The sequence below is a fragment of the Homalodisca vitripennis genome, chromosome 1 (assembly GCF_021130785.1).
Source record: "Homalodisca vitripennis isolate AUS2020 chromosome 1, UT_GWSS_2.1, whole genome shotgun sequence".
NCBI lineage: Eukaryota > Metazoa > Arthropoda > Insecta > Hemiptera > Cicadellidae > Homalodisca > Homalodisca vitripennis.
The window spans coordinates 144,528,618-144,556,172 of record NC_060207.1 but is presented as its reverse complement, the minus strand read 5'-3'; the positions used below and the strand labels follow the sequence as shown (position 1 = coordinate 144,556,172).

At 32.6% G+C, this 27,555-nt stretch overlaps 1 protein-coding gene across 1 annotated transcript in view; it reads right to left on the bottom strand.

The window, feature by feature from the left end:
- Positions 1-13,722, bottom strand: part of LOC124353538 (ecdysone-induced protein 74EF-like) — a 73,902-nt gene extending 60,180 nt beyond the window's left edge. Inside the window, exons 1-3 of the mRNA XM_046803426.1 lie at positions 13,451-13,722; positions 1,226-1,319; positions 303-359 (exon numbers count right to left, since the gene is read on the bottom strand). Coding sequence (XP_046659382.1) covers positions 303-359; positions 1,226-1,319; positions 13,451-13,492 — 193 coding nt within the window. The 5' untranslated portion in view covers positions 13,493-13,722. The remainder of the gene's footprint in view (positions 1-302; positions 360-1,225; positions 1,320-13,450) is intronic.
- Positions 13,723-27,555: the final 13,833 nt, after the last annotated feature.

Sequence of the window (27,555 nt, the reverse complement as noted above, 5' to 3'; positions counted from 1 at the left end):
TCATTCAAAATTCCAAGTTTATGGGACAATTCGTTTTCGAGACACCGTCTGGACAGACAGTCAGGCAGATATGAAATATTTCCAGCCCCACGAGTATCCCCCTTCGCTCATGCTCAGCCAATCACTGAGAAAATCACTTTAATTTCCCGACAGTTTTCGGTATATTTGTTTATTTGAATAAATGGAAATCGTATAATATAAAAATAAGAATTAAAAATTCACCCTTTAATTTTTAAATTACATCCTTTTTTATTTATATAACCAATATCGCTTTATTAAGTCGTTATGACAAAATTACCTACCTTCTTGAAGCCATGCTTCCTGTGGAGGTTGCCGTAAGTCGTATACACTATTTTCCCCTGAAAACATATATTTCTATAATATTAATAAAACACTATAAATTATTAATTACAGTAAACATCACTTTTGACATAACTCAGAGTAACATACATATATGTAGATTTTAGTATAGTCTAAGCTTCACAGTGTTCTTTATATAGTTTCTCTCCTAACCTTTTTTACATGGCGTTTTTGTTTATTTATTCTTCAAACTGTCATCACAAACTATTACAACTCACATGTGCCAGAGATAGAAGCGACCGTGATGGCTAAAGACAATTAATACACAATATCAAGGTGCCTTAGGATAGTGCGGGTTAAAACTAGTTTCTTAACTAACGCATACACAAATGCTAATACTTATATATATATATATGCTAGTCACTTTACTTCATGGTTCTAACAATTACGGTGAAAACAATTGTTAGAAAACATTTTTTGAAAAAAAGGTCTGCAATTTAACACCGGTAATGGCTTTGCTTTCTATGATATGTCAACGTTATGTCATCAAGTAGTTTTTCAAATATCCTCAAATTTCCACTATCCACGTTCTTGCGGGGAAATTTAATGGATCTTCTCCAAAATAAATACATTTTTCACATTTTATTGAATTGTTTTCAAAACATTTTAATTAAAACATTATAGATTATTTATAACTATTTATCAAATTTGGGTCCACACTATGGAAATTAAATAAAACCCTCATTTGAGTAACAAAATACAGATAAGTAATGTTGTGTTTTACATATTTGTATGTCTCTGAAAAACATTTCTTTAAATTGATACACAGCAAGGCTGAAAGCGGTTACACATCATACAGAGAATATCAACATAACAGTTTTGAAGAGGTAAAATATGAAAAAATAAGGAAAGAAGGAACTCATACCTGAACAGTTCGGACTCTTATCAGGCGGGAAGGAGAGAAAGTCTTGCTTGGCGACAGGTGACGTCGCAGACAGCTGAATGTAGTCGGCGCCCACCTGGACAAGAGGTGTGAACTTTAATAAACATAATAATATTTCATTATAACTGACTGCATCGACTAATTATTTTATATCCCTCATCAATGCCTACTTATAAGCAGACCTACTGTTGTGCGTATAAATAATATATTTTCTAGCAGAGTTTAACAAGGGTTTATTTTGGTTAAAGTATTGTAAGTATCACATATTTTTCTCTAACTTGTGTTTTTGCCGATTTTGGTGAGATTCTATTAAAATATTTATACTGTTATATACGAGTACAAATCTAATGGTGTCTTTATGTGTGTTCGTAGGTGTGTGCAATTCAATCACTACTGGACCGATTTTACATGGATATTCTTTACGCCTAGTTAATAAATAGTCATGTACAGAAACTTAAACTTTAAGGCCGTTTTAAGGATTAATGGGTAAGATATATCAAAATGTCAGTAGAATTTTATTGCAGCTCATAAATGTTTGGCTATTACTATTCACCATCGGATGTAAGTTACGGTGATTAGTTTAATACCTTTGACGTTATATTAAAAGCTTACATTTCGTAAACACAAAAAAATGTTATAGATTCATTTTTGACGATTTACCTTTTATATTCTTGTGTAAGTGCATACCACTCAATTCTTACACATTAAAAAACACTTAACTTTGTATTTTGTTTAGACAAATATTTCCATATAAATTAATAGCAATTATTGGATCGCCTAAAATCTTCATTTGGATCTCCATTGTTGTTTTTATTTGGAATTTTACATTTCACGATGTTCGAAATCTAGGACCAAGCCGTAGTTCTGTTTTTGGCGAAATCATCAAGTGGGACTATGTCATTCAGTGGTTGAGTCTAACGTGTAATTTTATAGTATTTCGATATCTAACTGCGGGGATTTTATTTGAGTTTAATACTTGACTCTCCTTCTTCAGTATTGTGTATCTTTCGCCAATCCACATTCTCCGCCACAAATGCGGTCAACAGTGCGAGGTGACACAAGACAAATCGCTACCCTCCGATCGATCGACCCCGCAACTCAGTGTCACTGGGCTGAGGGGATGCGGGAATCAGCGCCTCAAACAAGCTATTTCCTCCAGGAGACACCCCTTGGCTCTGCCACCCACCCTCCCCTACCGCCTTCTCTGCCTGCGCCGTGAGCTATACCTCTCCAAATGACTTTCGATACGTTTCTGCAACTTTCAAGCCCCAATATTATTTTCAACCAAAATCAAGATCACTCAATAGAAACGGTACAAACATGACGTTATTTTGTGGTCTGGTCTTCTATCTATCACGAATGTTGTGTCCAATCAAAATATTTTTAATTAATTCTTCACAAATTATTATTCACAGTTATTGTCCGTATTTTTATATGAACTTTCTACGAGTAGTACCGATTGCATTTAACGTCTCGATTTCAATACTGTTACTTAAAAATGTATATAGGTGTTTTACATTATGCATATATATATATATATATATATATATATATATATATATATATATATATATTACATATCCATATTTCAAATTTTGTATTCCCTCGTAGAAAGCTTGTGATATCACATCTTACCATAACTCAAGGGAACTTGTCTAATTACCGAACTTGTGTCCTTTAAAATGTCACTAATAAAATCTCCAATTCATATGTCTTTTTGTAAATATTTATATATTATGACCATATCATTGAAATGTGCATTTCTAATCTGTTTACCACAAAAACTCTCCTAGTCCCTGCCAAAATCCATATTGGAAACATTCAAAGTAAAGCATTATGTACGTGTATTTTCCTCCGCGTTATGTACAAAGTATCTATTTTAGTCTTTCTTCTTCGTAGTACAAGGTTTTGTTTTACGTTCTCTGATAAAAGAGTTAAGTAAAACAGCAGTTAACGTTATAGCTATTAGATTATTTATAACAACTACTTTACATAAGTCCTTGAACTATAGATAGGTTGGTTTCACTTTATGCAGTAAATTAAGCAAACGTGTTGAATAATTTAAATATGATATCAGATCATTTGGGCAGCAACCCTTAGCGAATTACCAGTGTAACGGATTGTGCAAGAATCTTATCAAATAATGGGGAGAGTTGTTACAGTACAAAGGTCGAGAGAACTGATAAAAAAATCTTCTGGTTCCCGTAACGATAAGCAAGCTTCCTTGACCCCCAACAGAAAAGTTAAAGTGAACCCCTACAGACAGGGACCTACAGTATGCTCATGGTCGTTACTACTACCTCATTATAGCCCTGACCTCTCCCCCTGTGATTATTTTTTACTGTAACTAGCAGTTAAACTGTCTATGACCAGGGACAAAAGTATGTAGATTACGTTCCTACGTAATCGACATTTAAAAACTTTAAAACTATAATAAGTGTATAATGTTATTAAAACAAAGGTAAAATAAGTATAGTTTACACGGTTAAATATTTTTCGTAGTTTTATAAAATCTATTTTAGAAGTCTAGGAACATATTTCCCACACAACTTGTGAAATATAGGTTTCTCACAAAAAAAGAGGTCAGTGTACAACCCATCTCTAAATGCGAGATTATACAAGTAGCTGTTTAGACTACTCCTGAAATCGTAGACAACCACTGCTCCGGCAAGTACTCCATGACTAGCACTGTTTATATGATGACATACAATCAGTAGTAAAATTATATTTCTCTTTTTTATATTTTACTTACATTATTAAAATTAACTACTTAAAAATGTATTAGTCAAATAAATAGTTCATTTTATTAATAGTTTATTATATAGTTTTAATTCCTACGATAATACAAGTACATTACATTAACGGTACAATTTTGTTTCGCTGTGGGATATACAACGCAGTTAATTTAGTTCAAGAACAAGTGTACAGAAGTCTGATTGTCGAAATCTCGTGCGTAAGTTGCTTGTCGTTGTAACGGTCTGTGTCACAGTCTGGGAGCCAAGAAAGTCCTAACAATTGTCCAAGAGTAAACCATTAGGTAGCAGTTCTGTAACTTGTGTGATAACACTGATATAACTATTATTTACTTTCCTTACGGCTATTTTGGAGTGTATCAAACTAAAAAGATATAATACGAGAAAAATATTTCATTTAGTAATTTGATCCTTTTCCTACCATCTCATTTCGAGCCTCAACTAGCTACTGATAAATATAAGTTAAATATCATGTTTAATGTGTATGCTGACAGTTTTTTGAAACCTTTAGATCCAAATCAAGATACTATGAAAATTACATCGACAAAGAGTTGTTTCATTCAGATTTTATTAAATTATCAACCTTGGTTCAATTTATTAAATTATCATAACAAGAGTGTCACAAAAACGTGTATGAGGTGAAACATATATTACCTAATAAAAGACATACGGTGTTAAAGATTAATTAATAGTTATACTCTTCCCTATTGCCTGTCATATTATCACAACAGCCTACGCTTATTATACGACACAATTTTCCAAACTCACCCACATGTATATAGGTACCTATAGGAACTCAACAAAATGATGCTTCTATGGATTATGTCTTAGGGTTTGTTTTCAGTTTCTCACCTTGCTGAATGAAACATATTTCCCCCCATTAATTAATTAAACAACTGAAGAAATGAGGTATGCAGAACTAACTTAGGTTGCAAAAGTAACATATTTGATTCAATGTCTTCATAATTTATTGATGACGCGTTATTACTGGATGGGATGATCGAATGAAGGGAAGACAGATGGCATCCGGCGCTCAGCTGACTGGGGCGCTAATCAAGCGCTAATGGACGCTTTGGTCGGATATTTGCAATACACCAACGGAAGCCGCGACATTTTGCATAACCGACTCCAAGAGGAAATAGCTCGTTTGGTTTCTGGTTCCACTAAACACTGCGGTGCCTTCTGCTCCTTGAACGTTTTCATCAAGACGGTTCTATAATGGATTGTTAATCAGATTTTATTTCTAAAGGGCACGTGAACGCCTCGTGTAGTGGAGTTGTCTAACAACTGTTTCTATCGTCTACCTTGCCCAACAATGCTTAATTAGCTGAGGAAAATTAAACTGAAACCTTAACCCATAACCTTAATTAAATTTACCAAACAAATTTTTATGCATGGTTTTAAAACGGGCTAAAATTAGAAAAATAATACACATTCACAAAGGTTCATAATCTCAATCAAAACAGTACTAAACATATCTAATAGTTAATTTTAATATATAAGGGAAAACTTGTAAAATTACGAAAAAAGGTAAAGCAACGATGTCTTATTAGGGCTAAAGGGCCCTCTCTAACACTTAACCTGGGGACCAACGGCCTGAAGGTAACTTCCGAACCACCACTAATGGCCGGCCAGGCGGACTGCTTGCAAGGACAGGATCGCTCAGCAGTCACCCATCCAAGCAGCAGCCACAAATAAAAAACACAAAAAACAAACAACAAAACATGGAGAACATAAGAATTCTTTATTCTTACTTAATATTGGCCTACATACTGTATTGTTATCCGGTTCTGAGTTTTGTATCTAGGTCCTTGGGAAGTCAGTTGCAAAAGAGTAGGTAACTAAATTGTATACATAAGAAATATACAAGCGTAAAGGAAATCGAATTAAAAACAACTTTTTGAAAAGCGCATGATTCCCAGATGTAAACTGTAATGAGTAGCCTACTCTTATTAACCACGTGATGCGTGAAGCTACTCTGTCCATTCAAAAGGCGATAATGTTACCAGCTAATAGCTCGGGAACAGATAACCATTTTGCCTTTTATAAACACACAACCTTGTTTTTCTTGAAGTCGACAGATGGTTTCTGGTAAGGAAAAACACGATCGTCAGTGGTACTAGTGTTTTGGTAAAGGTTGAAATGGGAGAATATCAAAAGGGTTTAAAACATGAACAAATATTTTTCCTCAGATCATATTTTTCTTGTATCGGAATACTTCGGAAAAAATACACATACATGGAATACGTAAATAAAATGTTAAATGAACGTTAGGTAACCGCATTCAACCGACTGCGAGACTATTCGGCAGCAAGTGGCCACTTTGAGTCTCACTTCCTAGATGACTGGTGAAGCTTTCATGCGTCTGACGCGTGATTGCAAGTGTGTAAAGCTAAAAAAATATAACTGAGAAAAAATGTCATTTGATATTTCTTAATCCATCGAAAATAGATTACTCTCTATAGAGGTTTTTTCGACAAAAAAATATCCCTTCGAAAGAAAGGTAGATTTCACATTCTGCCCGTCATCTCGTAGTTTAAAACTGAAAATGCATTATTAGTGTACCTATATATGTTAAATTTGAAAAACAATGATAAGACAACAGTTGTCAATATTGCTATTTTAATATAATCTTAAGACTTTCAAACATTTAGAAGCTGCGTAATCTTGAAACCCTATAAGACAAAAATTATTATAAGCGTGTAATTTTTTTATTCTCTTGTAAGCCTCAGCTCTTAGGCTATGCTGGCTTGTTTAAATCACTGTTGCTATTATTTCTTTCATGATTGGACCTCCCCGGGATTTAAACCCGTGATCTCTCAGTTCGAGAGCCGTACCTGTATCCACTAGTCTACGGAGGAGGACCTTTTTGTTTAACACGTGGAATTGATTTAGTTACAATTAATCCGAATTACGTTTGTTAACATATGAATTTATAATGGTTCAATGTCATACTTCTATTACTTTAAACCTCCGAGTAAACGAAAGATAAGTAAGAATAAATGTTGCTTGAAGTTGCTTGGCAATTTTAAGAGGAGTTAAGTTTTGTTTGTTTTGAATACCTGAGATACAAATTTTTTCCCAAATGCGAATAACCGCCTTCTTTAAACATTGTAATGGGTAAGACTTGCTAACGAACTCATCCAAGTAATTAAAAAATACAGCCTCTGTACCAAATATAGTCTGAATATGTTAATAAATACTGTAATTACCGTTCACAATCATTCCCGTAATTTTATATATTACTTAATAGTTTGTATGTTTACTATCTGAAAATCTTACGAGATACAAAAAAACCAGTAAGGACTAACATTGTAGTAAATGACCTCATAATTTTAAAACACCTATATACAACCATTCATTTTCCAAACTTTAAATGCCTACAATTTCGAAACATTACGAGATATCAAAGATTTGTTGTATCATATTTTAATAATGTATCGTTTTGTATCAATGTTTATAATACGTTGAGATAAAAGTACTGGACGAATGCGAATGGCCGCCATCTTGAAATGATTTATTGGCTACGACTGACTAACGAACTCGTTCAAGCTATGTGCAAGTACTGCCTCTGTAACAAGTTAAGTCTGAATCTATTAAAAAGGCGGTAGTTGTGTTCACAATTACTCCCTCAATGTTATACACTACTTGCGGGTATTCATCTTTGTACCCTAGCCATTTAGAATCTAACGAGAGATGAAAAATGAATACGTAAAAATAAACATTGTAAATGACCTGATAATTCTAAAATAATTTTTTTGTTTTCAACTAATACATAATAAATTATATAAAACCATTCATTTTTCAAACTATTATTAGTTGTTATCTAGAAACCTTAAGAAACATCGAAAAAATGAGGAATAAAAGTTGTTTCTTTACTTAATATTATTACTTAATAAATTTTTTTAATATATCGTTTTGAGAATATATTGGAAATTACCTGAGTTTAAAATGTTGCTCGAATGTAAATAGCCGCCATCTTCATTTTCATATTTTAAAACTGACTAACAAACTCATCCAAGTCATGTGCAAGTACTGCTTTTGTACAAATTTGTCCACTATATTTAAAAAATCACGGCAGTTATCGTGTTTACACCCTCGCGTTATATTGCACAAGTTTATACATAAATACATACATTATACTATATACAGGTATTTGATAAATCAATGCTGGTTTCTGTGTTAGCTGTTTCCAATTTGTCCAAAAAATAACTGTCATTTTATAATATTTAATTCAAAACAGCTGATCATTCTTTAAATTTAGTTGAATAATTTATAGGAAAGGAACTTTAAGAATTAACCTTTCTTTTCATGCCAGTCACAATACTCACCACAAGAAATTAAATATTTTATTTAAAATATAAGATGGGTATTGATTTATACATTTTCGGACTATGGTAGTTTTGGAATCTGGAGGTTATAATGATCTAAGAAAGTACAAAAAATCTTCCGGAAATTCTATCATAAGGACGATTGCAATTTTGAATTTCTATGAAATCTACTTAACAGGTTGTGTGCCTGAATAAAAAAGCAAAGTTGCTCGCGGACCTTAGATTATTATTGAGATGCGTGGTGTTGCCTGTCCATTATTACTGAGATTAATTTAATTTTCATCAATTATTAAATAACCTGTTTGATAAATGATGAGGCTGAAGAAATGCTATTATCTTTTGAACATAACATCTCCCGAATAATAAGTAAGGAAAGAAAAATATTTATTAGTTAGTCAACTCTCAAACATCCTTCCAAAGCTGTAAGATAGTCATTAGAGAACTAATTCACAACCATTTCCTATATTTTAAATAGTGAAATGTTTTTCGTATGAATTATAAAAATATACAAAATTTTCTTTTCTGAAGAGATCATAAATCAAATATCTCTTTCACGCAAAAATTTAAACATTTAAATAGTACATTGAGGAAACCTCTTTATATTATTGTAAAGTGGTGTGAAATGTCTGGAGCTACGTTGAAGGAATATATACGATTGAAGAAGGCCGTGGTCTAATTCACTAACTCATTTATCGGATACCCCAACAAAGTGACCAGCGGTCTACTCATGCTCAGACTTGTTGAGAGTGGTCAAAACGAGGTTAGTGAAGTGACCCCCTGGTGGGCCTGAGGGTCTGCCCGCCGCGGGGGCTTCATCCCCTCGCTCCTCCTACCCTGTGTGAGGACTGACTGAGAACATAGTTAGTCGCACACGTAACATCGATATTGGTGTGGTAATATCCTGTATTGTGTTTTATTAATTAACGACAAGCGAGCATGGGTTCCACTTTTGACTAAAAGGAATATATGTAGCATTCAAATGGGAATTGGGATGATTTGCTGTGCTATACCTATGCTTCTTTTCTTAATCATATTCGAATATAGTGCATTATAACCTCATTTTTATGGACTGAATGTAAATGCATAGTAACTATTTGTATTATTGTTTATATAAATAGCAGATAGGTAGATGACTATGCTGGATTTGTATTGTGATGTGTTTCAAATAGCCTTTAGAATGCGAAATATAGATTCTTGTTTTAGGGTCCATCCATCACTCAGGTAATGAAACTCTGAAACAAGGTAGATTTTAAAATATTAATATTAAAATATATCTTTTTTCTTGTGATTATGCTGTTTTGTGTGTTAATAACAACGTCGCATCCTGGAGGATGTATCCGGTACACACTGGAGCTTACTCTTGTTGGATGTGGCTGCAAGAGAGGCACTTCATTGTGTCTCTCTAAACCCATCTGGATACACAGATGCAGCAAACAACGCTATACATAGGAAGTTTCTCTCGCGAATAGCGAGCTTGGAAGTTTCGGGATTTTCTTAAGTAGGACACTAATTATATCTAATTATAGAATTTCATTTTTCCCATATTGCAGCATGTCACTCTTCAAATGAGTTACGGAGTGCTGCACGATCACAGCTTCTCTGCAGAAAACAAAAATCTAAAGAACTTCAGGATATATCTTTTAGTTTTTCCACTGTGGAATGTTTTGCTAGTTACTATATGTGACCGCCTTTATATCAAACGTGATACCACTGGAGATTGCTTATAAATGTATGCGAATATTCAGTTAAGCGCCACCTTCCCCTTAGTGCAAGGTCTGAAATCTGACACTGGTACTTCAAATGCCTCATGAAGTACAATACATAATTATAAATTGTCTTCAAGGAAGTTATCTTAAATTGAAAGAAGTAAAACATGTTGTACCTGTCGAGACAATGATACTGATTGATTCCTCATCTAGATTACACTGGGTAACTGCTTGATAATCAAACTGAGCACTTTTGTAGCCTAGGTGTCTCTCATGTCGAAAGGATGCAACGTCCATGTTTTGAACTTTGTCGCTAACTTTGTATGGATCTCTTTAGCCAGAAGTTACCCGGTACCAGTGTCAGGTTTCAGACGCTGCACTAAAAGGAATGTGGAATGGAGATGAACTCAATATCCGCATTGAATCAACCCTTTCCAGCATTGCTGCGTTATGTGACTAAATTTGTATTACGGTAAACAGAATTGCATGTCTTTTCTGTATCCTCTCAACAGTAAGAACAATGTTAATGGGTCAGCATAAGCAAAAGTAAGCTTTTTATTTATATTTATATACAAAAGTTTTGTTTCGTACCTACACAACTACAGTCGAAATGATCAAGCTGTAATATTTTACTGTTTAATGGTAAACTGTGGGAAGCATGTGGCTTTTATCCAAACCAATCTGCTTTTATTATTTGTAGATCTACGATATCAGTTTTATTAAGGAATTTTTATTTATTCGTTCGCTCACCTTCTCTCCATATTTATAGCATTAAAATCATCATTAACACAATTTATTTTTATCTACGAGTATGTTATAGTTTGAATTATACAATAAGTCCAAACAAAAAGTTGAGGAGAGAAATTACTTTTTATTAGTAATAGGAATTAAAGTGATTTAGTTTTCTCGAACACCTCCTATCTGGAAATATAAAAATTGAAGATGTATTAATAGTTTTTAAAGAATTGTTCCTGCAGAACTCATGGTGATATATTTCTTTTTTTACTTTTGGAAGCCCAAACATCTTGCAACTGTACAAAATATTTAAATTGTTCCAAGCACTAGTAGCTTCTAAACCTTTATATTTGCTCTAGATTAATAACAGCTACTATCTATATTAAAATGTAGTAAAACTTTTTCTTTTAAACTAATTACATCAACGCCTGATGAAGAAGATTTAAATCCTCGAAACGTAGTATTATACATTTTGTAATATACTATGGCAAATGTCCAAAACTCTATTATTCTTTCAGACCTTACATCGTCATTAACAAACATTAAACGAAGAACAGGATTAATCTTAGAAAACGAAACGAAAGATTATCAACCGACATAGGCTATAACACTTACGTTTTTAACACACCTATATTTTGACAACTTATTAAACGTTGTGATTTATTCAATAAAAATTACTGTGTATTTCATAGTTGCGTATGACTATTTAGTGTCATGTTCACATATTGGTAAATTATTGATTGATTGGTTTACTATAAACATGACTTTTCTTTGGCGCTTTGGGAAAGTTATTTTTGGAAAGATTTATACTATTCACTGTAATAATGTTGTTTATAACACATATTTATTATTGATATTAGTACCAGAGCTCTACGCATAATTAATTTGTCTTATTATGCGTCCCTGTCCTATTTGTTTACACTCTCTTCTTACTCGTTATGTTTTCTTTCACTGGTTTTGTTAACGACACATCTATACAATGCTCGAGTAACAACCACAAATTTAACGTTATTTTTTGCAAGAGGACTGAGATGATCTTACCTGTACCTTGTTAATTTCAGCATATTCACATACCTTTTTCTCAAGAAATAATTTAGATAATTATACAAATTTATTTTATATTATATATTATGAAGAGTATACATTTTTGCACATTTTAAGCGAATGGATTTTCATAAATTTGTATTTTTTTGAAAATTCAGCTACTTGTGAAAAAATTGTCTAAGATTTTGTATTAGAGAGGTTTTGTAAACACTTGCTTAGAATTTTAAGAGTATATGGAGGAACAAAATAAAATATAAATCATTAAATTATCTTAATTAGTTCTTGAGAAAAAGGTACAATACCTGCGGAAACGTAATATTTTAGACACCTTTTATTATTTTCATAATGCATTTTTTTGTCTCATCAACTCTAGTTTCATTCATCTTTTTATAGTTTGTATACCATCTTGACTTGGGATTCATAACTAAGCCATTCAAAATTCGACATATCACTATATTTACACTGTTAAAATAAAAGAAACAATAGCTTCATGGACTCTTAAATTTTATTTCAAAACAACATTGAATTTTGGGATTCGTGACCAAATTACTGACCATACTAGGGTTTTGAGTACCACCGTGTAAGCATTTTTAGGTCATTATAACTCTAAACATTAGCTTTATTTAAGACAATACTATTTGAGGAAAATGTTTACTGTTTACTATGATTACTTTTCATTAATCGCAAAGGCTTTTGGGTATGTACATGTACCAACATGCTGTTACTTAATGAGTATAAAATATTACTGATATGTTATTTGAAAAGTTGCTATTAAATCATTATTATTGCTCATATTTCTCATATTTGTATCTAATGAAGATTAAAGAGACGAAGAAAGAAGGAACAAATTATTTTTTTAATGGATTTGAACCCTTCTTAAAATGTATGTAAATCATAAGTATGTTAAAATCATATTCGTTAATATATATTTTTTAAATTAATCTTTTATAAACATTATATATTTATTGGTTAAGCTTTAGCGAAGCCTGTCATCCGAGGGGTTTGAACATTTACATTTCTGTGTGTCTGTCCATACGATATCTTAAAAAAACTGACGTAGCCTACATATAGACTTGAAATATTTGCATAAAACTTAATTTCCATAATACGGAACAGAGAGTTAGATGATGATGCATGTCACTCTATGGGATGCGGTTGAATTCTAGATACAATGTTTATATTCGTCTTATAGGCCTTGTTAACTATGATGGCAACGATAAAATTTCAGAATAAATTTTTTGTAAACCGAGTCCAGCCATATGACATTTTAATATGTGACATAGTATCACATGTAGATATATTTTGCATTTTTGGATGCAGCCTCAGTGAAGCTGACATAAATAAAATCAAAAGCTGGCCATAAATTACTATAAGTTAGAAGAGGAACTTCACAATAAAAAACCAAATATCAGTGTAAGCATAAAAATATAATTACTATAACGCAGAGAGTTGCTATTCTTCTTTATCTTTAAACGCTTTAAATACCCCATATATTTATTATCAATTTTGACTTTTTTATTAAATCTAATCTTTTTAACTTTAAAATATATGCAACCAAAAATAATTGATCATTAAAATTATTGTTTTTTAAACTGAAGTACATTTTTTAAAGTAAAATACTGTAAATGAGTTACTTACAGGTCTCCTATGCTGAGGGAGGTGGATGTCAGTGGCGAGCATGCCGCCTCGCACAGAACACGGACACTGAGCGTCGCGGGGGCGGTGACGGCAATGTCGTGGGGCGGAGCCGGGGCGTCTGGACGTTACTCACCCCCACCCTCACCTCCACCCCACCGTCACAACCCCTTCACCTTGGCTGGATGTGGCCCTACTCCACTCTCGACAAATAAATCTGTAATGGTACCTCCACTGTAAATAAGGCACATTATTGTTTCATAAACTAATTACAGCGTCAGAACGAAGAGCTTTGTCCCTCAATCTTTAATTTCTGTAATGACAGTGAATCGTTTTTCCCAAGATGTTGGTTTATTTTTTAAATACTGCTTTTCAAAGTTCATACATTGATCTGAAAGACGGTAGCAACGATTGAACGTTGAATTATTTATGATTACGAATTGCTACATTTCACAGACAGAGAATATATTATTCTAAGAGAAATATCACCATTATAACAGATCTCAGTATAAAAAATTTAGTAACGGTACAGACATTTTATTAAGTTCATTTAAGAGCATCACGTTACATTTCCGTTTAAAATAACAAATGTTTTAATGGTTTAGAAGTCAGGAAGCATTACAAAGTTAAAATAGCCATCCATTGTGCAGAGCCCTATCTCTCCACTAAACACTAAAAAGTTGAAAATGTGACGTAAGATGACTTGAAAAGCTGATAAAGGGCTTTATCCCAAACAGTATCTTTGGTCATTTTTCATGATGATCGTTTATACGTTATTTGTGTCAGTAGGCTACTCTAAGTTCTTCACAGACCCTAAGAATCGCTTTCAACTTGTATAAGTAAGGCTAATAAAAGGCAATCCTCTAAATCACACGTATTCAAACTCACAGTTGACGCATTAGTTCTCTTTTAAGGACTGTAACAAAGGTTGAGAAAATTCTTCATTCTACATCTCTTTTATTTTTTGTAGTACGAAAAAAAATGAAGATAAATTACTTTACCAGTTTCCCTTAAAATGCAAGAATTCACGATTGCTTAAATATACCCCTTTCATTGTCAGTCCTGTAGCATTAAACTGCCAGCATTGTCTTTTCATTTTTTGACTGATACTAAAAGAACTGAGGTAGATACAAAAAGAGTTAACAAGGTCCTCAAACATTACAATACAAATTCTGTTTTGTTGTCCTGAGACCAAACCGTACTAACCAAGTCTGAGAATATTCGTCGATTAATCTATAGTGATTGCTGTATTTAATTTAGAGATTCGAATAACCCTCTCAGATATTTCTATACTAGAAATCTTCTGAAGTGAAGAATTTTATTCATAAGACCTCTCCATTGTGAAGTTCCATTTCCTTCCACCCATCGTAGAAATTTCATCATTCCGAAAACCACATAGAAGACATTTTTGATTAAATACACGGAGTGTAACCACTCCCCCCAACACCCGGAAATAACCTATTGAATTGTTATTTTCAATAAACAAACAATTATATATGAAAAGAAGGCTGCTGAAGTTTAGTTGACTTTGTTGAATTCAATTTTGAGCAATGACATGCATGGATGGACTTTTTTATGGCTGAATGTTTTAATTTGTTTCAAAAATATAAACTTCAGAAACAACAATGATTCAAAGATTCGTACAATGAAAAGCAAGTTCTACCACCGATAACTCTCTTTTAACGTAATAGCTTTCAATCGTGATGCTCAAGACTGTCCGAATCTGTCTTTCAATAATCGTCGCTTACTGAAGAGTTACTCTGGAACGGATGGTTTTGAGTTCCATAAACGTCTTTGTTGGAGTCTTCGGATTTCTGCGCACTACGCAGAGAGAAGGTACTGAACTTAGTGGCTGACTAATCTTGAAGATGGTAGTTTCCTAAATACGTCCCCTGGAGTCCAAGTGAACCAAATACAGTTGCTGAGGACCGATTGCGGACGTTATCACTGCTCTTGAGTGTTAGACTATTTCCCGATAACTCTTCTTCCAGCGAATATTTCCGATGACGGCCCTGAAGGAGGTTGCGAGTGTTCTTGCCTGGTTCTGCAAACGGTAGGATCTGTGCTGGCTTAAGGATACCCAGTATATTTTAGCTTACATTGAAAACTTCCCGATGATGTTAGTTTTTACCCATGACGTCGTAATCTAATCTGGAGTGTTTCACTAATAAGAGAGTCTATTCAATAAGATCGAGCAATGAATCGTATTCAAGATCAATAAGAGTGAAGCTGGGGTTAAAAACAAGTGCATTATAAAAATAAGGGCGTTCAAGACGTCGCAGACAGTGGATTTTGTCTATACGATCAGTAGTCATCGCGTGCAAACATCTGACAGAAGAAGTTTGTAATACATATAAAACCATTAAGAGATAATCATATATTTAGCCGTTATTAATGATACACTAAAGTCTATGTTTCTGAAATTAAATTTGTTTTATTAGATCTCATATATATTCCTTAATAATTGTAACTCCATTTTATAACCGGAGTCTCAGATGAGCTACTTATATGTATGATTTTGTATTTTTAAGCTGTCTAATTCTACATACGGTATTTATACGTGTAGGTTTACTAATATTTTCAATTCAATTACTCTTTTTGTTTCTAAAACAGTTTACAATATTGAAATCTAATGACAAAAGTCATACCTAAAACACAAGAATATTTGAAAATCCTGCAAAATATAAATACATGTATGTATATAGTATAAAAAGGACGAATTTTTTTTGGGATAATATTCAAAATTGTAAATAAATGGACACTTGACACTAAAACGAATTATTTTTCTTTCTGAAAGTAATAAACCTACTCACTATTTTCATGTATCAATAGTTAGAAAGATACGTAGCCTAATTTGAGCCAAAATGGTGATTTTAGTTGTTCCTACATTCATAAAAAGAGAATTTCCTATATAAAAAGAGAATGTTGGCTGGAACTTCTTAATTACAGTAGTTTTGTTATATTTATGTAATGTATTACATTTATTATGTTATGTCTATGTAACATACAATTTACAGCTAAGATGCATTTTCAATTAACATACACGGTGTATAAAAGCATAGAGCTGGAAATTTTAATTTTACTGGAAGAAGAAAGTTTGTTAAAACTCAATGAAATGTTGCTGTAAAAATGGTTTATCTATCATTTTTTTAATCAAAACGACGACCTTTGTTAATGCAAATTCTATACCGTCAAAAAGCGTTTATCACGTTGTATGCGTCTGTCACTAATTCGAAGATCTACTACCAATTCTTCAGGCACAAAATCGAAGATATCAGGGTCACGCATTTCTAAAAGATAGCCAGCTTCTTCTCCAGGCACCCGTCCTTCCAGGTAAGCATTTTGAACTCTTAAAATCATACTCGTACATTGATCGGGAAATGTATCAGGTTGAGGATCTCCGCTATAAACAACGTGCTGTCTGTATAGTCTGGCGGCTCCAGAAACATTACCTCTTGCATACCCGTAAAAGTAATGCATTTCTGCATAATCTCTAAGTAAAGCGGGCATAGGCCTATTATATAGTTACTTTCTCACAAATTATCATCCACTTTAAGTCCCAAAAATGGCAAAATTATCTTATTGAGGCACTAACATGTATTTCAACACGGTTTATTTTTAAAGTAGACAAATAAATTAAAATTCAACACAATAAAGCACAAATTAAAATAAAATGGTTGGATTGTGATGGAGAAAGACAAATAATTGGAAAAGAAACATGATACAAATATGATACTGATCTCCCTTACCTGTTTCAGATAACTTTTATCTTTTTTACATAACCAGGTTCTTTCTGATGGTTTCTTAGTATATAATCAGTTTGATAATATTGTAGATAGTCAGCCTATCAGCTTAATGCTAAAACTAAAGAGTTTTATCATTGTATGAGTACCTACGAGTATATCTATTCCAACGGTTTGTATTATTGATTGTATCATCTGAATTTTGTAATGTTAAAATTCATAGTATTGTTCAAACAAAAACTGTTTTTGTGTAGTTTAATTAATTTACTCATTTATTGTACTGCGTTGTCACACAGAACTAATACCTGTATTTGATTAATAAAACATATGAAAAAAATATAGGAGTCATGCGTGACTGATTACGTTAAAACTGATTTTCTACTCCTCCAGTAAAATTGAAATTTTCAACTCTGCGTTTTACAAGGAATTTCAGGTATGATGAGATAAATATAGACCTACATGTTTTTGAAATTATGCGTGAGAAAAAAATAATAAGATTTTTATTTCTCATTTGCTTTCTTAGATTTTTAAATCGTTGAGGATTTCACGTTTTCTTATATTCAATGATTTTTAAAGCCACCATGAATAGATGTATGGTGACAAATTTAAATTCGTTAGATACATTTACCAGTCAGGTAGTTTTGAAAATAAAAAATTCAAGGCATTATCTTAACTATTTACGTAGCTATAGCCAAACACGTTATAGCAGTCAAGATATTAGTAAAAAATCATAAAATTTACAATTCGAAAACTAAAAAAATCGGATAACATGTTTTATGTTATTTGAGTACATTTAAGGGTGCTCTATCTCTGGGCTTTTGCTTGACAGTAATTTTTAGGATACTCTATATATATAAACTTTCTAGTAATTGTAGTGGCAATAAACGTCCCTTGTGTTTCTGGTGTTTCTGTGCATTTTGTTCCAAATATTTTTGGGTGATAGCATCACCTGTGTGTATCACGTACAAAACAGGTACCACGAACTGCATTGATAACTTTAAAGTCACAAATGGTCGCAGTGCAGACGTTTACGATACAGTGACAGCGGTTGAATGTTCTGTAGGGAAGGAATACACGACGGGCGACGTCGCCGCGGCACCGCGTTCTACCATTGGCTGACGGCAACGCACCGACGCGCTCTCCACCAATCAGAAAACACCTCAATACCTCTTTCTCATATTGAAATCTCGGCCAAATATTTGTCATTGTTTGAGCTTTCCACCCCTCCTTCCAGCACCCATTTTGTTCCTTGGCTTGTTTTCTCTATCTTGCAATGAAAACATCATTTTTGCTGAAATTTTAATTGGAAGCCTGATCGCAGTCTGAAAATGTTTTTGCTGTTTATTATCTGGAAAATCTCCAGCTGAACGTTCTTTTGTAGCTGCAGAAGATACAGGAATGCATTATTAATGAAGTTCTCGTCTCGGGACACAACGACAGATATCTAAATGAAATTCTGGACAAGGAAATGGACGCTCTATGGAATTTCACTCCATAATAACGTTACATTTATAATCTCCTACATTTTTACTATCCTAATTATGTAATAATAAATCAGTGATTCTGAGATACAATTTTACTTACGTTTCACTTACATTAAGACTAGGAAAGATGAAAAATTCAAACAATACTCCAATTACACACTGTCGTATACCTGATCATTTCTAGCTTCCCCTTCAGATATGCGTTAGTTTACCTAACTCATTCATTCACATTAGCTTAAATTTAGAATGGTCTATGCACGAAAATTGCTCTTGCTTTATTGATTAGCTTTATTTTATTATATAACTTATTATAGTAGCCCCTGTTTACGTTTTGGACTATTTACCTTCTCTAGCTAGTAGTCTCTTGTGTCGCAACGTAGTAAGACATTAGTCTGATTCGGATTAAGATCCAACAGTCACGAAATCACAATTAAGACGAGGGGATTTAATAACAAAGTACATTCGTGTGATAAAAAATAGTGTGTGAGAAAATACTTGAGAAACATTGTTTTTCAGTCATTTGTGTCGTTTTGTTGCTTTTTTAGATAATAGTTCAAAGTCCAAAAGGATTAAGCTTTTGGTCGTTAGTTTCATTAAGAAGCATTCAGTTACCTGTACTAATTGTTTTCAATCGAATTATGTCCAACCCCATCTGCAAATATTTACTGACCTCCATAGGAATCGAACCCGTGAACCCGCGCATTGTTAAACAAAATTGTTACATCCGTTTCCCCAGTGAGATATTGCACAGCGCGTCACTAACTGAACACATTCAAATAAACTGTGATGTAGAATTATTAAAGTAAGCTATCTAGCCGAGAAAGTGTAAAATAATTTTATCCAAATTGCCAGTATGTCTATGAAATTACTTACTTGGTAATTAAATATGAGTAAAATCTGTATTTTTAATTTTTTAAGATACTAACTAAACACTTAAGTATTAAATGCCTAGCCAAATAGTACAGAAGCTTGACACCCCTCGCAAATCAACTGAAATTCCTCAAAGCCAGAAGAAGCCTCTAGAAGCTGCATCTTTGCCATTCCAATATTAAGTAAAGTAGCTATGGAGGGAAGGGTTAATTAAATCTGAATGTCGAGTTAGGATCCAGTTCACTTTCCTCTTAGTGCAGCGTCTGGGGTTTGTTGCTGTCACAGACATGTCTCCTTAAATCTGGAGTCATGTTCGTCTGAAGAGATCCAAAAAAAGTTGGCTACGAAAAAGGTCAAAATGAACTCGTTACATCGACATCAGAGACACCCAGACCACAAGATATAGTGTAATATACGTGAAGAGATTCTCATTATCTCATCAGATGCACTATTGAGTACACTACGATGTGTGATGCGATCTCTAAGCACTGTGAATCAAACGAGTTTTCTACACATGACAACTTATAAGACGCTGCACTAAGAGAAAGGTGAACTGGAGCTTAACTCGACATTCACTTTATTAAGTAGTCCTTTCTACGATCTTCCCACTGAGGCATTTAGGAAATTAAAAGCTTTTGTATGATAATACTTCTATTAAGTATCTTTCGAAAACTTCGTGAAACACTCCGAATTGTCCTGGAAGATCTGGAAAGGAACAAAGCATGGGAACTGATATTAGTCTAATTCTGGATAAAGCTGATAGTGTACAAATTGATGTTGCCCTGTGGTTTTCACCCAGATAGGTAAAAACTCCCAAGTCCCACAGGAATATATTTATGTAACGTAAAAAAGTAAATATTTCTCGTGATTAAGTGACAGTCCTTCGGATAAGTCTAAGATTCCACTTAACCTAATATTTCTCTGATACAAACAGGTACATATACAGTTTATTTTTGCATACAGTACACAATTACACACATGGGTGGTTCTACCTAAGGGACTTATATAAATCCGTGCCAAAAATCGCAGCAATTAATCAAACGTGACTTGGGCTGAATAAGAGATGTTACTACGCTCAGTAATTTAGGAAATTGTTTCTACACTAGTATAAATTAATTCTTTAGTATTGCATTCGACATAACGGATTTTCCACCTATATTCAATAGAAACAAAATCACTTATAAATAATTATTAACAGTGACTTACTTCTGTTCGTGGTTTAAAAACACGTATTTCCATTATTACGCTAAATTTCATGTCATAAAATTTAAATATGATATTTCATCTCATTTAATTTTATTTTTTAAGTTCAATAAAACACTTTTCTTCTTTTAATTATAGATGAATTGTATTTCCTGATATGCTTGTCTGGGGAATTTTCTTTCCTTCAAAGATAAAGCATATTTTCTTTTCAGTTAAAGTCTAGTTCTGATTAATTTGTTCGAGGTGTCTTTTCAGTTTCTGAGCGCGCTCTGCCAATCAGTAACGATGTTGATGTATTGTAGGCTGCGTTTTAGCCTGATTCCAAAAAGTTATTGTACATAGAGGTAAATTTGAAAGGGAAAGTTCGGTATTGTATCCACAGGTATGTGTGACTTTTTTGACTTTACCTAAATGTGTAGGGTATGTTAAGGAACTTCCTGAGAACGTTTATCATAAAAAAACAAAGTAACTTGATTTAACTTAATTTAAATATTTTTATTCATATATGTTACTTAAATATATATTTCTTTTAAATTGGATATGTATATACTATTATTTATATGTCATATACAATTATGTTTTATTCTATTCCATTAAAATATTGCGTTTTCTTCAAATACATGTTCCCTTCGTTATTTTATTATCTTTTAATTTTTCTTTATGATATAAAGAACATGATTAACAAATTAAATCCAATATCAGGAAGATATTCTAAAAGAACATTATTATAAATATTTTATTGTAAATATTAATAACATAATTTTGTTTAGTCGAAAACATGAAATTATATTCCACATACATTACATTTTATGGCGGTGTTAAATATTTATTTCACAAATACAAATACAAAATACAAATGCTTTCAAAAATACAAATATTTTGAAGAATTTAATGAAACTAATGTTTTATTTCATTTCTAAATAAACAATATAAAATAATTGCGAGAATGAAATTCATAAGATATTTGAAACAGTGGTAATGTGTTGTAGTAATTTTATACGCTTCGGAATATTTTAGACGTGAAATTGAAGAACCAATCTGTAACGAAAATGTCAAATGTCATCATAAACAATATTTGGGAGATTACACATTTTATTATTTGGATATCTTTATAAGTTGTAGATTGTTTGATACAATATAGTAAGTTAATTCTAAATAAATGAATGTAAATAATAATTTTTCCGTCTGCCTAGTTGTGTGTCTTACAGAAAAAATACGGTTTAAGGTACAGCACGGAAAAATAGTACACATATCCTTAAGAATAATAATAAAAATTCAAATATTAAGTTTTTAAACTTTTGATAGTTTTCAACTTTTAACATTTCATAGATAACTGGTTTTAGCAATATATAGAGCAATAATAAAAATCAATGATAACACATTTTCTCAAATCTGTCAAAGATCGACTGTACGTCGTTCCTAAATTTAGCAATCTTACTACTATACTGGAATACCAATAGGTTCAAATGTTGGCAAGAATGTAATCTATTATCAATATCCTCTCATGATAATAAAATTATGCTATGTCGGTCTAAAGATAGGCTATTATGATTTTCCAATTTTGTTACGCTTCTTTGTTATAATGGTGTTTTACTTGACAGTGCTGTTAAAACTGTTATATATATTAGTTAAAACCCCAATTTCGAAATAAGTAATAACTATAAAACGTGCTTGACTGCATCCAACTCACGTCTAACCACTTTTTGTGTTGTGTTTATTCCATAAGCCTTTCTTATTGACATATTTTCAATTAATTTGTTAGCTGGTTATTAATAACCAATCAATAGGAAAAGATATTAAGAATGTATATTTACTAAATCTGTAGTTTTTGGGTATTTCTGTTACACCGAAATGTTTCGAATTATCTTAGATGATAAATATTAAAAATTATATAAGAATTTCCTTGGTGTATTTTTACCATAAATGGTTTTTGACAGAGATTGAATGGTATGAAATATAAACTTGTAAAAATTTGGTGGGCAGTGCCTTAAATGCTACTGGACTTTTAGAAAGTGGTCCCAATTTGAAAAGAAAAATAATGCTTGGAGCACTTTTTGTAGCTTGGCGTAACAAAATTATATCACCAATGGACGTCATTGCTGCCCAGTTATCCAGAAATTAATTATTAGCGGTTATAATTTTTTTTTATTGTTCTACCAATAACATCAATACTTCACGTGGTTCTGAATAAATCCAATAGACAGCAGATGATGCACAGTGATCCAGTAATTAATCACTAGCGGTTCTACTTTGGTATTGTTCTACCATTAACATCAATACTTCACGTGGTTCTGAATAAATCCAATAGACAGCAGATGATGCACAGTGATCCAGTAATAAATCACTAGCGGTTCTACTTTGGTATTGTTCTACCATTAACATCAATACTTCACGTGGTTCTGAATAAATCCAATAGACAGCAGATGATACACAGTGATCCAGTAATTAATTATTAGCGGTTCTAATTTTGTTATTGTTCAACTATTAACATTAATACTTCACGTGGTTCTGAAATGATCCAACAGACAGCAGGTGATGCACAGTGATCCAGTAATAATGAATCACTAGCGGTTCTACTTTGGTATTGTTCTACCATTAACATCAATACTTCACGTGGTTCTGAAAAAATCCAATAGACAGCATATGATACACAGTGATCCAGTAATTAATTATTAGCGGTTCTAATTTTGTTATTGTTCAACTATTAACATTAATACTTCACGTGGTTCTGAAAGGATCCAATAGACAGCAGGTGATACACAGTGATCCAGTAATTAAAACACTAGCGGTTCTAATTTGTTATTGTTTTACTATTAACATCAATACTTCACGTGGTTCTGAAAGGATCCAACAGACAGCAGGTGATGCACAGTGATCCAGTAATAATGAATCACTAGCGGTTCTACTTTGGTATTGTTCTACCATTAACATCAATGCTTCACGTGGTTCTGAAAGGATCCAATAGACAGCAGGTGATACACAGTGATCTAGTAATTAAAACACTAGCGGTTCTAATTTGTTATGGTTTTAGCGTCAACATCAATACTTCACGTGGTTCTGAAAGGATCCAATAGACAGCAGGTGATGCACAGTGGGTCATACTAACACCAATAATTAAAAAAAAGAGTTAGGCAGTATATTCCAGACAGCTGTTGTTGTTGCACAGTTACATAAATCCTAAAAACCAACGTTTGAAAACTTGCTCTTAGCGAGAATGTGTTACGATATTAAATATTTATTAGATACAAATATCTAATATCTAAATATATAAATATCTATATTTTGGAATGGTTAAATGCCTAATTTTCAGTTTTTGTCTTTATTTATTGCCAAAACTACGTGATCGAAGTATCGCCAGATACAAAGGTAAAACATATATTTATTTAATTATTATCGAGTAGTTTAGTCATTTATTTTCTCTTCGATATTACTTTCTATATGCCAAGTGTATTTATTGTGTGTTTTAAAATCTATATTATTTTAAAGTATGTGTAATGTAGTGCAGTAGGCCTATTGATAGTTTAACAATCAAACGGTTTTTTCGATACGCCTGCAATGGTTGTAAGCAATATCAACTTCTAACTGTACAATAGTACAGCGTATTTATTTCGTTACCAGGGGTTCTTTAGCGGCAGACGTGCGTTGTATTACACCAAATAATGTTTTCTGAACTATTTTATGTGCATTTTCAAATTACATTAGACAACGTAAATAAAATTTACTGTGTATATTTTAATACGATTTTATCAAATACAAAATATGTTTAATTATAATATAATTAAAAATATTACACAGTGTGAGTGTTAAGTTCAGTACCGCTTCACCATTCGAGCCGTATTCGTTTGAAGAGATAAAAAAAATTGGCAAAAAATGACCTTTTTTAAGTGAAAATTGTAACATCGATTTGACATCAGATACACCTTACACTACAAATTATAGTTTGTTTTTGTAAAGAAGATCTCTTTCACAACTCTTTAGGAAATAATAATTTGTTGTAATTATTTATGGCTTACAAATTTATTTTTTAATAAACATTTCCAAAAAAGTATAATATTTGTCTTATCTTCAAAAAAGGTGACTGTTATATAACCATATAAGTTGTCTTTTGACATAAATTGTGTGTGTGTGTGTGTGTGTGTGTGTGTGTGTGTGTGTGTGTGTGTGTGTGTGTGTGTGTGTGTGTGTGTGTGTGTGTGTGTGTGTGTGTGTGTGTGTGTTTGCAAAATCAACTAAGGAGCATACAGGAGTAAATAACAACTTTTGACAAATTTTCTTGATCGTGGCAACAAGGTAAACTGAAAACAAATTGGCTTTGGAAATAAATATAATTACTTCCAACTAAACGTAACTTCAAGTTCTCATACACGTGCAAAGCCTACGAAATGGCATGAAAAGCCGCAGGTAACTGCTAGTAAGATACCAAAAATTGTTTATGTTTAAAGTTTCACTACCTTCGGCACACTATTTCGTAATAATTTCCAAAACTAAACCCACTCTACCTTTTCACATAGTCTAACATTATTAATCTTTGGCTTTTTATCGGCGGGAAACTGCTAGTTTTCACCAGCGAGCATTAGCCGACGTGATACGAATGAACCATCGATGTTAAGTTGTAATTTGTACAAAGATTTAATGAACCAAACCTAATCGAGGACTAAAGAACAGATCTGAGATGAGCTGCTTTGGTTTTTGTTGTCATCTTTATTGCAGGGGTGTCAAGTTCAAATTATGACAGTTTAACTTAAGTTGTAAGGCTTAATGTTTGTAGCGTGACACGTTCACGACGACGTGTGCCCCATCGGATACACGGGATCTTTCATAACCGGTCATGGTTTGTTAAATTTTATCCCACGCTTAAATAAATACTTCAGACTATCATGTAACCCAGCGGGCGCACGATAACAATTTTTAATGTAAATTGATTTTTAGTGACTCCTTGGGGTAGGTACATGAAGAGAAATTGAAAAACGATGAAATTTATTGTTTTTTTTTTTTTTTTTTTTTTTTTGCAAAATTTCGTAGCCTACATACCTTTTTATTCATACTTAGACATTTGATTTTTTTTAAACCGATTACAGTTTTTTGCCATGATCATTGAAAAATTCGACGGCAAATAAAAAGTCCGGAAAAACGCTGACGTTGTGGACGTGTTTTTAATACGAGTAGAAATTAATTGTGATGGAGATGGGAGACAAAGAAAAAGGCAAAGTAATACATGTAAAAAAGAATACAGCTGTATTGTGAATTCGTTATTGAGGGAAGATTCCCTAATTTGCATCTGAAGAAACGGTGTTTTCTCGTGTCTGCTAAATGGACAAACAATAAATAGACTAGCGATCAATTAATTGCATTTTACTTCAAATCATGTTATTGGAAAGAGAACATGTTTGTTGTCATGTTTTTGTTGTTTTAAAAATATGATTTATTAAATAGAGATTTAGTGAAAAAGAAAGGTTCACAAACAAGTACACTTGATCCTATCCATTATCTTGAACGGCTCTTAGAGGCTATTAGTCGATTCGATCCGTACAAGTTGATGTATACTTGCAGATGAAAATTACATGTCTGATCAAGTGAAGTATCCTTAAATTAGTTGAACATGTAACTAACGACTAATGAGTAATAGTAGATAGGAATATGTTTTACTACTGGTTTTTAGTGTAGTCTAATTTTACAACTATTAAAATAAGAAATATTAGCTGTCAGGTGATAAGATGATTAAAAACAGCTAACTAGAAATCAATTTAAAATGAACAATTGTGTTTCTACTCTCGTTATTTACAAAGAAAACAAGTTAATTAGTAAATATAGTCGATGTTTACAATGTATTTTTAAGCTTGTATTTCAAAACAATATTTGTAAAAAAGGCTCATTTAATTTTACTTAATGTCGGCAGTTTATTAAATTTAAAACATAAAACTATATAGCTCAACATATTTGAATTTTTATTCTGTTTCTATAGTAGTTGTGAGATTTACAATTTAAATATTTAAACAAATAATAAAAACATTTGGAAAACATATGCATAATATTAGCAATTTTGTATACTTTATAATTTATTTCATCAAACAAAATTAACCATTTTTTTTAATTTTATTATTTAATAATTTAGGAAGGCCATCATAGGTCACCCCTGTCCCCTCACATATGTAGCGGCTCGTCATCTAAAATCTTCTCTTTTTCACACATTACCATATGGCAACTTAGAATCCTTCATTCAATACGCATAGTTAGAAATTCAGCGCCTAGTTACTGACAACCCAGGCAGTTGCGTCACTGCTTAGTACATTGTTCTTTTTTGTCGCGTCTTCATGCGAGTGAAGAGACACGAGCTCCTCCCGTTTGTTTTCAATGGGGTGATCGTGACAGGCGGAGAGAAAAAGTGGGGATGGAGGGGCCCCTCCTGCCAACTAGAGATAGCCCGCGTATTAGAATAGTGGAATAAGCAGTCCGCGCGTTCTCGCTCTGTACTCCTCTGAATTTAATAGAGCCTGGTGGTGTAATATGTATATGTATGTATATGTATAAATGTAATATATATATTACATTTTCAAAGCTGGATGCTGCAGGATGCAGCGCAATTAAATTTATTTCATTGAACCGTGATTTTACAACGTAATTAATGGCAGGCAATTACTCTTGTCTACATACAAATAAACCAATACAACGGAGTATCGAAATACCAAAAAAGACATAAGGAAGTCTAATGTAACAAAGTAACTTCGTTACATTCAGTGGCGTAGCTATAAAACATTCGAGGGTGGATTAAACATCCAGGAGGATTAAAAAGAGCCCTACTTAGCATAGT